We start from the raw sequence: 13,389 nt of genomic DNA on the forward strand, positions 1-13,389 counted from the left end.
ATCTGATACAGTTCCTCAGATTTGTCACGTAAAAAGAATGGCTCAGGTTTAAAATCTCCCTCATGTCCTCAGCCATGAAGACTGATGCAAATAATTCATTTAGTTTCACTGCAATGGCCTTATTGTCCTTGAGTGCTCCTTTAGCGCTCCTTTAGCATCTCAATCGGCCAGTGGCCCCACTGGTTGTTGAGCAGGTCTTCCTCCTTCTAATGTACAGTACTTAAAAAAAAAAATTGCTATTACTTTGAGTCTTTGGCTAGTTGTTCTTCAAATTCTTTTTTGGCCTTCCTAATTATACTTCATTTGCCAGAGTCTATGCTCCTTTCTATTTTCCTCACTAGGATCTAACTTTCACTTTTTAAAGGATGCTTTTTTATCTCTTACTGCTTCATTTACTTCGTTGTTTAGCCACAATGGCACCTCTTTGGTTCTCTTACTATGCTTTTAATTTGGGATATGCATTTAAGTTGAGACTCTGTTATGGTGTGTTTAAAAAGTTTCCATGCAGCTTGCAGGGATTTCACTTTTGGTCAGGGCCGGCTCCAGGCACAAGCCCAGCAAGCAGGTGCTTGGGGCGGCCAAGGGGAAGGGGCGGCACGTCGGGCTGTTCAGCGGCGGGTCCCTCTCGGAGGGAAGCACCTGCCGCCGAATTCCCGCCGAAGAAGAAAGCGGCGCGGTGGAGCTGCCGCCGGAGTGCCGCCGATTGCGATTGCGGCTTCCCCCCCCCCGCCGCTTGGGGCGGCAAAAACCCTGGAGCCAGTCCTGCTTTTGGCACTGTACCTTTTAATTTCTGTTTAACTAACTTCCTCATTTTTGTGTTGTTCCCCTTTCTGAAATTAAATGCTACCGTGCTGGGCTGCCACAGGGATGTCAAATCTAATTATATTATGGTCACTATTAGCAAGCGATTCAGTTATATTCACCTCTTGCACCAAATCCTGTGCTCCACTTAAGCCTAAATCAAGAATTGCCTCTCCTCTTGTGGGTTCCAGGTGTCAAGAAACTTTAGCACTGCATCGTGTCCTTAGGTGACATGTACCCAGTGAATATGGGGATAGTTGAAATCCCCCATTATTATTGAGTTTTTTATTTTTATAGCCTCTCTAATCTCCCTGAGCATTTCACAGTCATTCTTTGTCTGGACTGTTTGTGTTTGAAAAGTATTCTCACTTACACTAGCTGGCCATGCATCGTAGGTGCACCATGGAAATCAGGTTGTGACAGTCTTGATTGGTTATCAAGTAGAGGAACAAACGCAGTAAAGGGGGATAAAGGGTTAAGCAATTATGACATTGGGAGGTTGTTGTTAGTTCTTGGGCTAACCATGTTCTCTAATTTCTAGCAAATCACTATTTGGAGGAACTTGAATCATATAAATTCAGCCTTTACCAGATTGGGAAACCCCCAGATTTTCCGGAATAATCCCAGTGGGTGTGGTGGGAGCGGGTGGAGTTCCTGCCCTAATGCTAGCACTGCAGAAGCCCTGGCCTCTCATGGGAGAGCTAAAGCTTTATGCCAAATCTACCTCCACGAGAACCTAGATGGTGCCACAATGAATCAAGAAAGGATTTTTACAAACACACACACTCTCTCTCTCTACAGATGAGAATTTCAAAGCCATAAAGGGGATTTGGACACCCAGTTTTCATTAGCATTAAGCCTCCTGCACCGCTCTGCAGACTTCAGCCTCCAGCAGTAGTTCTGAGAGTGCCATAGGCAAGTCCTATGGGCTGAGCAACCTGCAGTGCTCCGTTCCACTGTAAGGCTAAGGATGGGTGAGCAACCACTGGGGGGAGGGAGATGAAAGGCAAGGGGGAAGTGGGCCCAAGCAGTAGAAGTTGGGAAATGGGACCAGGACAATAAGGTTTTGAAGGAAGAAAATGGAGAGGATTTCGTTTTGTCCAGTTGGGTCTCCTGAAAAACGTTGAAGCCCTGATACCCTTCTCTCAATGGGGCATCTTCTCCCACCTCCCTGGGCCTGTTCTAGGATTTTCCTCTTTATGGCCTGGATTCAGCATGTGCCTCCCTTGAAGGGCCTGTGTAGCTCCACTGATTTAGAATCATAGAATATCAGGGTTGGAAGGAACCTCAGGAGGTCATCTAGTCTAACCCCCTGCTCAAAGCTCAAATCCCCAGACAGATTTTTGCCCCTGGATTGAACTCACAATCCTGAGTTTAGCAGGCCAATGCTCAAACCACTGAGCTATCCCTCCCCCTGACTTTGATGGGAGTGCTCAAGCACTTAATGGAAGCAGGGCCTGAGTAGTTTCCCTCAGTTCTAAATCAGTCCTGAGCCCATCGTTTTTAGCCTGGATCTCCGAATACCTATCTTGTTAGTGCCGTGGCATGTCCATGCCCAGCAGCTGTGCCCTCATCCTCACTGGCTAGATATTGTCCATGTCGGTTTGCTGTCACCATATAGATGCCTTTTAGTCTTGTAATGGATTGAAGGTTCCTGGGGCAGCATGTTTTATTGTTCCCCTTGGCTCTTCTACTGCTCCATCAAATTCCCATAGTTGCCATGGCTACCCACCAACACAAATCCTGACCGTAAAAAGCAGACTGAAGCAAGGACAAAAGTAAAGCTCTAGGAGTCATTGTGCCTGCACAAGAAAAAGAAGTCCTCTGCCTTTTAATCAACAACCGGGGCTGCTGCCTTTCGCAATGAGCGGATCAGCTGCTCCCCTTTGTTCCCATGTCACAGCAACCGCCAGCTTGATTTGCTCACTGAAAGCTAGGAGGTCACCACACTCCTCAGTCTACCAGCTGCTGCTGGCCTGGCCGGTACTTCCTCATGTATCGCTGTAGCTTGGGATTTGGGGCTCCTGAAAAAGGAAACACAAAGATGGGGGGTCACTTGCATATGCTATCAAAGTGGCTGGTTCTGCTGAACTTCACGGCCTTGGAGGTCTCGTCCATAGAAACAGGTATGGTGGTTTTTCCAGACTGCTTCTTTTGCTCCCCAGCTGGGCTGATCCAGAACTCGAGCTCTCTATTTGGTTTACTAGTAGAAACCTGACTTTACACTTGAATCTAAAGTGCATATCTGACATGCACTATAGCCACACTCCTTCCTATCTTCGCATAGGTGAGAGCTAAACGGTTTCACTAGGATGGGGAGAGATATGTGCATGGCCTACACAGATGCTGCTATTTTTCCTGGTTTAAAAGGCGGCTGCATAATATTGAATGATTCATATGGTCTGAGGGGAGACAGGCACCTGTGGCTAGCAGGTGACCATCAGTAGTTTCCCAAATCATGATTGGCTGTGCCCCTGTGTGTATTTGCCTGTGTGTCCTCACTGCTAGTTGCGACCTTTCTAAGCATGGAAGACATTTGGCACACTTCAAGGGCCCTGATGTTGTGCTGAGCTGTGCAATGACACGTTGGCATTCACATACAGCTACTTGACAGACTGTTTGAAATTAACATTTTTCCTAGGGTGTTGAGGCCAAACTCTCATTCACCGTGCAAGAAGAATCACTGTTACCATCATTCCTGTTTCACTTCTGCAGGTGCAAATCAGGAGTAACTGCTCTAGTTAATGGAGTCCCACCAGTGTGAAACTGGTGGAAATTAGAGGAAAATCAGGCTCAATGAGTCCAGCCAGGCAGTATGAGTCCTACATGGCATCTTCTGTCCAGGGAAACATGACCGAGTAGGTAGAACCTATTAATTCGCCTTGGAACAAAATTCTCCCCTCTGTTCTGCGGCATGGGTAAGAGATCCAGTGTGGACTGGAGAGCAGCATTTCGACCTTAGTCCTGTGGCTGAATGCAGCCCTCTCTCACCCTTGTGCAGCCCCAGTAAGCTGCACAAGGAGCTTGTATGGGTGTGACCAAGTGCTGCATTTGGCTCTCTGTCACATCCAGGTCTGGCTAGCCAAGACAGTGACAGGTGCCTTAGCAGCACCATAGACAGAAAGCTATCTATTGTCCATTGTGGACTGCTAGAATTATCAATAGCTGTCTTACCATAGAGAATGAACGCATTCATTGCATGTAATTCACCAGCCCAGTAATCTTACTGGCCTAAGCAAATGTTAGTTTGGAAGGGGTGGCTCCCCATCAGGAGGTGGAAACATTAAGAGGGTGTTTCTAGAGCAGAGTCCAGGAGTCAAACCCTTTGGGGTAGGAGCATGTAAGCAGGCTGGACTCACCCCTGCAGCACCTCCTGCTGGTTGTCTGGGGAATCAGCTCGATCCAGCCTCCAAAGCACCCTCTGCAGGCCAGTGATCTGCCTCCCTCCCAGGACCCCAGTGCCCCTTGCTCAGGGTGCTGCCCCCTGGCAGTACCCACACACACTGGGTCTCCCCTCCCAGGGGAACCCCCACCCACTAACCCCACCTCACCTCAGTGTAAGGCTACTGCCAGTCACCATCTAGCCCCACTCCCTGGGGCAGACTGCAGTATCAGCCTACTCATCACTGGCAAGGTTGGGTTTGGACCTGCTGCCTTGGCCTATCTCCAGGCTGCCTCTGCAACCCCCAGTACCCTTGGCCCAATGCTAGGCCACAGCCTGGGGCTTTCCAGGCTGGAGCTCCCCAACTCCTCCACCTTTCCCCAGCCCTGCTCCACTCAGGCACCCTGTCTCAAGCTCCCTACAGCCAGACCCTTCTCTCTCTGAATACAGAGAAAGACTGCTGAGCTCCTGGCTCCCAGCCTCTTTATACAGGCCAGCTGGGGCCTGATTGGGGCGTGGCCCAGCTGCGGCTACTTCCCCAATCAGCCTAGGTAGCTTTTCTTCCACAGCCCCAGCCCTCTGCAGGGCTGGCTTTAACCCTTCCCAGGCAGGAGTGGGTGTCCACCCTGCTACAGAGCGGTAGGTGCTTTCTTGTGTTGGATTTAGTACTTTAATACCCATGAGGAAAAGCGGGGAAGTGTTTGGAGGTAATGAAGGAAATTCCATCACAACCCATTTCCTCTGGGTTTCAGTGAAGTTCACTTTGCAGGGTTGTCTCCTACATTCCCTTCCCCTGGGAACTGGAATGAACTGGGGTCAGACAGAAAGAGACATCTTCCTCAAGGAAGCATCTGAGAGGGGCACAGGCTACACTGGGAGGAGAGGACGTAGGTCGGTGCATATGTGCTGGAACTGCTGCACCCCCTGGATTGAAGTGGTTTCCGTACAGTTTGGTTCAATGGTTCTCAGCACCCCACTATACACGGTGTTCCAGCACGCCTGGGTGGGTGGGCGGGTGGACAAGGGCACATGGACCCCAGGAGAGTTTGGAGTGCCCTCGTCACCATGTCCTAGCCTCTGGGTAACTCTGTGCGTGCTGGCTACCCCGCACCGGGCACCAGAGCACAGCACAGAATGTTTAACCCATTCAAGGTTTTCTCTGCTGTAAAAAAAGAGAGAGAGAATCCTGGCCCCATAGGAAGTTTTGCCATTGATGTCAGTGGGGCCAGGATTCACCCAGACATGGATCCGAACTGGCACCTCCAATCCAGTCCCCCCTGTGTTTCAGGTGGGGTTGGATTTCTCTAGTTCGAATTCCCACCCGGCTGAAATCTTATTAGAACAGCTGGTCTTGTGCGAGCTGCACCACTCAAGATGGCTCAGATCTCACCAGGTCAGACAGTTACACGTTTTGGGCCAAAATATTAGAAGATCAGTTTGAGATTTCCCTGAGTCAAATCCAGACACAAGTCCTAGTCCTGATTTGGCTTTGACCCTAAACCCTAGCCTAAAACAATCATAGAATCTCAGGGTTGGAAGGGACCTCAGGAGGTCATCTAGTCCAACCCCCTGCTCAAAGCAGGACCAATCCCCAACTAAATCATCCCAGCCAGGGCTTTGTCAAGCCGGGCCTTAAAAACCTCTAAGGAAGGAGATTCCACCACCTCCCTAGGTAATGCCAGAGCTAAAAACCTGATCTGCTTCTCTGTACTAGGGTTACCATACGTCCGGTTTTTCCCGGACATGTCCGGCTTTTCGGCAATCAAACCCCCGTCCGGGGGGAATTGCCAAAAAGCCGAACATGTCCGGGAAAAATACCGGCCGGGCACTTCCTCTCCCGCGGCTGCTCTGCTCCTCCCCTGACTCAGACTTCGGCTCTGTTTAAGAGCCAAGCTGCCCGAGCCAGCGCTACCGGCTTCGGGCAGCCCCCGTGCCTCCGGACCCCAGCCGCCGGCCGGGCACTTCCCTTCCCGGGCTCCAGCTGCTCTGCTACTTAATCCACTGGCTCTGTGGATAAGTCAAAAGCTTTGACTTTAGCAAAGCTTTTGATACGGTCTCCCACAGTATTCTTGCCAGCAAGTTAAAGAAGTATGGATTGGATGAATGGACTATAAGGTGGCTAGAAAGCTGGCTAGATCCTCAGGCTCAATGGGTAGTGATCAATGGCTCAATGTCTAGTTGGCAGCCGGTATCAAGCGGAGTGCCCCAGAGGTCGGTCCTGGGGACGGTTTTGTTCAACATCTTCATTAATGATCTGGATGATGGGATTAATTGCACACTCAGCAAGTTTGCAGATGACACTAAGCTGGGGGAAGAGGTAGATACCTGGAGGGTAAGGATAGGGTCCAGAGTGACCTAGACAAATTGGAGGATTGGGCCAAAAGAAATCTGATGAGGTTCAACAAGGACAAGTGCAGAGTCCTGCACTTAGGAAGGAAGAATCCCATGCACCGCTATAGGCTAGGGACCGACTGGCTAAGTGGCAGTTCTGCAGAAAAGGACCTGGGGATTACAGTGGACGAGAAACTGGATATGATTCAACAGTGTCCCCTTGTTGCCAAGAAGGCTAATGGCATACTGGGCTGCATTAGTAGGAGCACTGCCAGCAGATCGAGGGACGTGATCATTCCCCTCTATTCGGCACTGATGAGGCCACATCTGGAGTACTGCGTCCAGTTTTGGAGGGCCCGCTACAGAAAGGATGTGGACAAATTGGAGAGAGTCCAGTGGAGGGCAACAAAAATGATTAGGGAGCTGGGGCACATGATTTATGAGGAGAGGCTGAGGGAACTGGGCTTATTTAGTCTGCAGAAGAGAAGAGCAAAGGGGGATTTGATAGCAGCCTTCAACTACCTGAAGGGGGGTTCCAAAGAGGAGGGAGCTCGGCTGTTCTCAGGGGTGGCAGATGACAGAACAAGGAGCAATGGTCTCAAGTTGCAGTGGGGGAGGTCTAGGTTGGATATTAGGAAAAACTATTTTACTAGGAGGATGGTGAAGCACTGGAATGGTTTCCTAGGGAGGTGGTGGAATCCTCATCCTTAGAGGTTTTTAAGGCCCGGCTTGACAAAGCCCTGGCTGGGATGATTTAGTTGGGATTGGTCCTGTTTTGAACAGGGGTTTGGACTAGATGACCTCCTGAGGTCTCTTCCAACCCTAATCTTCTGTGATTCTATGAAAACTACCAAAGATAGTTAAGTCCAAAGCAGATTGTGAAGAGCTACAAAGGGATATCAGAAAACTGGGTGACTGGGCAGCTAAATGGCAGGTGAAATTCAATGTTGATAAATGCAAAGTAATGCACATTGGAAAACATAATCCCAGCTATACATAAAAAGTGATGGGGTCTAAATTAGCTGTTACCACTCAAGAAAGAGATCTTGGAGTCATTGTGGATAGTTCTCTGAAAACATCCCCTCAACGTGCACCGGCAGTCAAAAAAGCGAACAGAATGTTGGGAATCATTAAGAAAGGGATAGATAATAAGGCAGAAAATATCATATTGCCTCTTTATAGATCCATGGTGTGCCCACATCTTGAATACTGCATGTAGATGTGGTCACCACAAAAAAGATATATTGGAATTGGAAAAGCTTCAGAACAGGGCAACAACAATGATTAGAGATATGGAACAGCTTCCATATGAGGAGAGATTAACAAGACTGGGACTTTTCAGATTGGAAAAGAGATGACTAAGGGGGGATATGATAGAGGTCTATAAAATCATGACTGGTGTGGAAAAAGTAATAAGGAAGTGTTATTTACTCCTTCTTATAACACAAGAACTAGGGGTCACCAAATGAAATTAATAGGCAACAGGTTTAAAACAAACAAAAGGAAGTATTTTTTCACACAACGCACAGTCAGCCTGTGGAACTCCTTGCTAGAGGATGTTGTGAAAGCCAAGACTATAATAGGGCTAAAAAAAGAACTAGATACATTCATGGAGGATAGGTCCATCAATGGCTATTAGCCAGGATGGGCAGGAATGGTGTCCCTAGCCTCTGTTTGCCAGAAGGTGGAAATGGGTGACATGGGATGGATCATTTGATGATTCCCTGTTCTGTTCATTCCCTCTGGGGCACCTGGCATTGGCCACTGTCGGAAGACAGGATACTGGGTTAGATGGACCTTTTGTCTGGCCAAGTATGGCCGTTATTATGTTCTTAAGTTTGCCGCTCTCCTTTGCTCCTCTCACCCCTGGGAGCTTACCAAGAGAGTCTCACCTTTGCATGCCAGCCAGGGTAAATTCTCAAGGATCTGTCCAGTTTTGCTAGAGTCAGAGCATCAATGGGACCAGCAGAGGCTCCACTGGGATAGAGTTTGGTGTCTGGTACAGACCTCCAGGATCTGATTTGGATATGGATAGAGACCTCTTTAATATTTTAATGAAATAAACACTATCAGGAATTGTGTGATTATGGGATACTTTAACTTCCCAGATAGAGACTGGAGGACAAGTGCTACTAATAGTGGTGGGACCCAGATATTCCTGGATGTGATAGCTGACAGATTTCTTCACCAAACAGTCACCGTACCAACAAGAGGTGGTGCTGTTTTAGAGTTAGTATTGGTAAGTAGTGAGGACCTCATAGAAGAATTGGTTGTAGGGGACAACCTTGGTTCGAATGATCATGAATTAATTCAGTTTAAACTAAATGGAAGGGTAAATGAAAACAGGTCTGCAACTAGAGTCCTTGATTTAAAAAGAGCAAAATTTTAAAAATGAAGGGAATTAGTTTGGAAATGGACTGGGGACTGAAGAAAAACTGTTTCTGACCTTCCGTAACTGGTGTTCTTCAAGATGTGTTGCTCATATCCACTCCAATGCAGCTGTGTGCTCACCCCAAGCACCACCGCTGGAAAGCTTTCCCCTCAGTGGTATCCGTCGGGTCGGTTCTGGTGCCCCCTGGAGTCACGCACTCATGGCATGGTATATAGGGCCCTACTGACCCACCGCCCCCTCAGTTCCTTCTTGCCAGCTAACTCTGACAGAGGAGCAGGCAGAGGGGTGGGGGTTGGTATGGACATGAGCAACACATCTCGAAGAACAACAGTTACAGAAGGTCAGGAACTCGAGTGCCAACGCATGTCCATTCCAATGGAGGTGACGCCCAAGCAGTGGCACAGCTGGAGGGTTTGGAGTTCATTGGCATGCTGAGTGTAGCACCATCGGCCAAAGCCTGCGTCATCTCTAGCTTGCTGGGTGATGGCATAGTGTGACTTGAATGTGTGGCTGGACGACCACATCACCACTCTACAGATGTCCTGAATTCAAGGATATTTTGCACGCTAGGCAAAACATCCACCTTGCGCCCCCCCCTTCCCTCCTCCTGAAGCATCCCTTATTATAAACTTTCAAAAATGAATACTGCATAATGTGGCATTGTTCATTAGAATTAATACATGTTCGGCTTAAAAAATTATTAATTTCATTATTTAGTCTACATATTTAATGAAAATAAATGAATAACCTGACAGTGTTGACATTGTTATTGTTTTCACTTTGCACAACATAGCATGGATCTTAAAATCTGTAAACTGTAAACATCATATAGGAAGCCAAATACTGAACTAATTTGCTGCATCAATGTGAATCTTTCTTCAACCGAATGTATTGCTGTGTCGATGACTGCAAAGTAAAAGTGTCCCTGTGTGTGAGCAGGTGGTCATGTGTGGGGTGTGTGCTGGTTGTGTGTCCCCCTGTGTGTGTTAGCAGGTTTTGTGCTGGTTGTGTGTGTGTGAGCAGGTTGTGTGCTGGTTGTGTTTCTGTGTGTGAGCAGGTGGTTGTGCATGGTGGTGTGCTGGTTGTGTGTGTCTGTCCCTGTGTGTGGCAGCAGGGTGTGTGCTAGGTGTGTCTGTGTCCCTGTCTGTGTGTCTGTGTCCCTGTCTGTGTGTGTACCGAGCGAAGGAGCTCATGCCCAGCCTGGGACTGCTGGCAACAGGGCTGCAAGAAAAGCCTGGGGGGCGGGGGCAAGCCATCATTTTTAAAAGTGAGAAGGCTAAGCTTTAAGCGGTGGGAAGCAAGGGGTGGGTGTGCTAGGGAGTGGAGAGGAGCTAGTGCAGGGGTTGGCAACCTTTCCGAAGTGGTGTGTCGAGTCTTCATTTATTCACTCTGATTCAAGGTTTCGCGTGCCGGTAATACATTTTAATGTTTTTTAGAAGGTCTCTCTCTATAAGTCTATATATTATATAACTAAACTATTGTTGTATTGTAAAATAAACAAGGTTTTCAAAATGTTTAAGAAGCTTCATTTAAAATTAAATTAAAATGTTGATCTTACACCGCCGGCCCGCTCAGCCCACTGCTGGTCTAGGGTTCTGTTCACCTAGGCCGGCAGCGGGCTGAGTGGGGCCTGCGGCCGGGACCCTGGCTGGCAAGGGTCCGGCAGCCAGAACCCCAGACCGGCAGCGGGCTGTGCGGGGCCGGTGGCCGGGACCCCACAGCCCACTGCCGCTCAGGGGTTCCATCCACCAGCTCCTGCCAGCGGGGATGCCAGCTGCCAGACCCGCTCAGCCCGCTGCCGGTCTGGGGTCCTGGCCCTGCCCTCATACAATGGGTACCTACCTTCTCCCTGGTTCTGGCCCATTCTCTTCCTCTCTCTGCACTGAGCTGAGGGTGGGAGTGCACTGAGCACAGGGCTGGGGGTGAAGGGTCTGGCCAGGAGCTAGAATGAGGGAGGGGGCTCAGGGTTGGGGCAGGAGATTTGGGTGTGGGGCACTTACCTGGGCAGCTCCCATTTGGTGCCAGGGGTGCAGGTGGGAATGGGGGGGTGCAGGAGCTCCCATTTGGTGCTCAGGGTGGGGGTGGGTATGTGGGGGGTGCAAGAGTCAGGATGTGGGGGTGCATGGGGTGTGGGGGCACTGGGTATGTGGGGGGTGCAAGAGTCAAGGCAGAGGGCTGGGGGCATGTGAGGGGGGTGCAGGTGTCGGGGGGGGGGCTGGGTATGTGGGGGTGCCAGAGTCAGGGCTGAGGTCATGGGGGTGTGTGAGAAGGAGTCAAGCAGAGGGCTGGGTGTGTATGAGGGGGGTCAGGGCAGAGGGCTGGGGTGTGTGAGGGGGGATCAGGGCAGGGGGCTGGGTGTGTGTCGGGGGTCAGGGCTCAGGGCAGAGGGCTGGGTGTGTGTGAGGGGGGTCAGGGCAGAGGGCTGGGGTGTGTGAGGGGGGATCAGGGCAGGGGGCTGGGTGTGTGTCGGGGGTCAGGGCTCAGGGCAGAGGGCTGGGGTGTGTGAGGGGGGATCAGGGCAGGGGGCTGGGTGTGTGTGGGGGGTCAGGGCAGAGGGCTGGGTGTGTGTGGGGGGGGTCAGGGCTGGGTGTGTATGGGGGGGTCAGGGCTCAGGGCAGAGGGCTGGGTGTGTGTGAGGGGGGTCAGGGCAGAGGGCTGGGGTGTGTGAGGGGGGATCAGGGCAGGGGGCTGGGTGTGTGTCGGGGGTCAGGGCTCAGGGCAGAGGGCTGGGGTGTGTGAGGGGGGATCAGGGCAGGGGGCTGGGTGTGTGTGGGGGGTCAGGGCAGAGGGCTGGGTGTGTGTGTGGGGGGTCAGGGCTCAGGGCAGAGGGCTGGGTGTGTGTGAGAGGGGGTCAGGGCAGAGGGCTCCCCCCACTCCTGCGGCCCCCAACTGGCTCACCCACTCGGGGCCCCGCGGTGCACCACATGAGCGCAACTAGCGCCCCCCGGTGAGAGAGTCCCCTCTGGCTGTGTCTGGAGGAGCCGCTCCGGGCGGCACATGACCCCGAGGTATGTGAGCTCCTCGCCCCAGGGCTCTTTGGCCACCACCGATTCCCGCTCGCCCGCACCTGCTATGCACTCAGCGCCGCGGGGCTCTCCGCTCCTCCCAGCTCACGAACAGCAAGTACCGATCCATGGCCGCGGCCGGGCGCCTCCTCCCGGGGATGCTCAGCAGCCGGCGCTGGCCTCTCCCGCCTCCACCGCCCCCGCTTACTGCCACCGGGAGTCGGGACCGAGTCCGGCAGCGAACCCGCTCCCCCGGCGCGCCGCCAATCCACCATGGCCAGCTATACCAAGGCGGCCCAGGTGAGCGGGCCCCTCCATGCAGGGCTCCTCGCCAGGGGAGGAGATGCGGGAGCCCACGGGCAGGCCGTTGAGGCGGCTCCTCTCTGGGGCGGCGCGGGCTCTGCCCCTCACTGGCAGAGTGTCCTCGGGACTCCGGCAGGCAGCAGTGTGCCATTAAAAATCAGCTCACGTGCCGTCTTTGGCACACATGCCATAGGTTGCCGACCCCTGAGCTAGTGGGCAGGGCCATGTCTGCTGTACTGCCCAGGTAGGTTGGAGACTGTGGGGATCAGCTGACACAGTATCCCCAGCCCAGGTGACGTGACAGCCAGTGGTGGATTTAAAGTTAGTGGGGCCCCCCGGCCCTGTGCTCGGCTCCATTTCTGGGGCCCCTCCTTGGGACCCAGCCAAGAAAAAGAACATTCTCTCTTATCTCCCCCCACCCCCATTTTTCATTCTTTTTTTCTTCATCCTTCTTCTATAAGTAATAACAAGTAAATGAAAATAAAGTGAGGTACCTTGATTGTTCTTGTAGTCTAACTTATTTTTCCACAGACCACTTGAAAAGCACGGAGGGTCTTGACGGACCACTTAATGATCTTTCCAAATATTGTAAAAAATGTTGAGGTGCGGGGTCTGGCCAGGAGCTAGGGTGAGGGAGGGGGCTCAGGGTTGGGGCAGGAGGTAGGGGTGTGAAGTGCTTACATGGGGCAGCTCCTGTTTGGTGCGAGGGGTGCAGGTGGGAATGGGGGGGTGCAGGAACTCCCATTTGGTGCTCAGGATGTGGGGGGGTTCAGCGGGCTGGGGAGGTGTGAGGGGGATGCAGGAGTCAGGGCAGGAGGCTGGGAGGTGTGTGTGGGGGTGCAGGGGTCAGGGTGGGCAGGGGTGTGGGGGGGGCAGATATCAGGGCAGGCAGGGGGATGGCTGTGGAGGTGTGCGGGGGGATGCAGGAGTAAGGGCAGGGGGCTGGGGGAGGTGTAGGGGTCAGGGTGGGCAGGGAGTGTGGGGGGGGGTCAGGGCAGGGGGCTGGGGAGGTGAGAGGGAGTGCAGGGGGCTGGGTGTGTGTGAGGGGGGTGCAGGGGTCAGGGCAGGGGGCTGGGGCTGTGTGAGGTGGGTGCAGGGGTCAGGGTGGGCAGGAGGTGTGGGAGGTCAGGGCAGGGGGCTGGGGAGGTGTGGGGGGGGTGCAGGGGGCTGGGTGT

At 52.1% G+C, this 13,389-nt stretch overlaps 1 protein-coding gene across 1 annotated transcript in view; it reads left to right on the plus strand.

Annotated features, from left to right (window-relative positions):
- The first annotated feature begins 2,794 nt into the window (after positions 1-2,794).
- Positions 2,795-13,389, plus strand: part of LDLRAD2 (low density lipoprotein receptor class A domain containing 2) — a 39,266-nt gene continuing 28,671 nt past the window's right edge. The window contains exon 1 of the mRNA XM_065421487.1: positions 2,795-2,927. Within this exon, the coding sequence (XP_065277559.1) occupies positions 2,795-2,927 (133 nt within the window). The remainder of the gene's footprint in view (positions 2,928-13,389) is intronic.

Source organism: Emys orbicularis, chromosome 22, assembly GCF_028017835.1.
Source record: "Emys orbicularis isolate rEmyOrb1 chromosome 22, rEmyOrb1.hap1, whole genome shotgun sequence".
NCBI classification, from domain to species: domain Eukaryota; kingdom Metazoa; phylum Chordata; order Testudines; family Emydidae; genus Emys; species Emys orbicularis.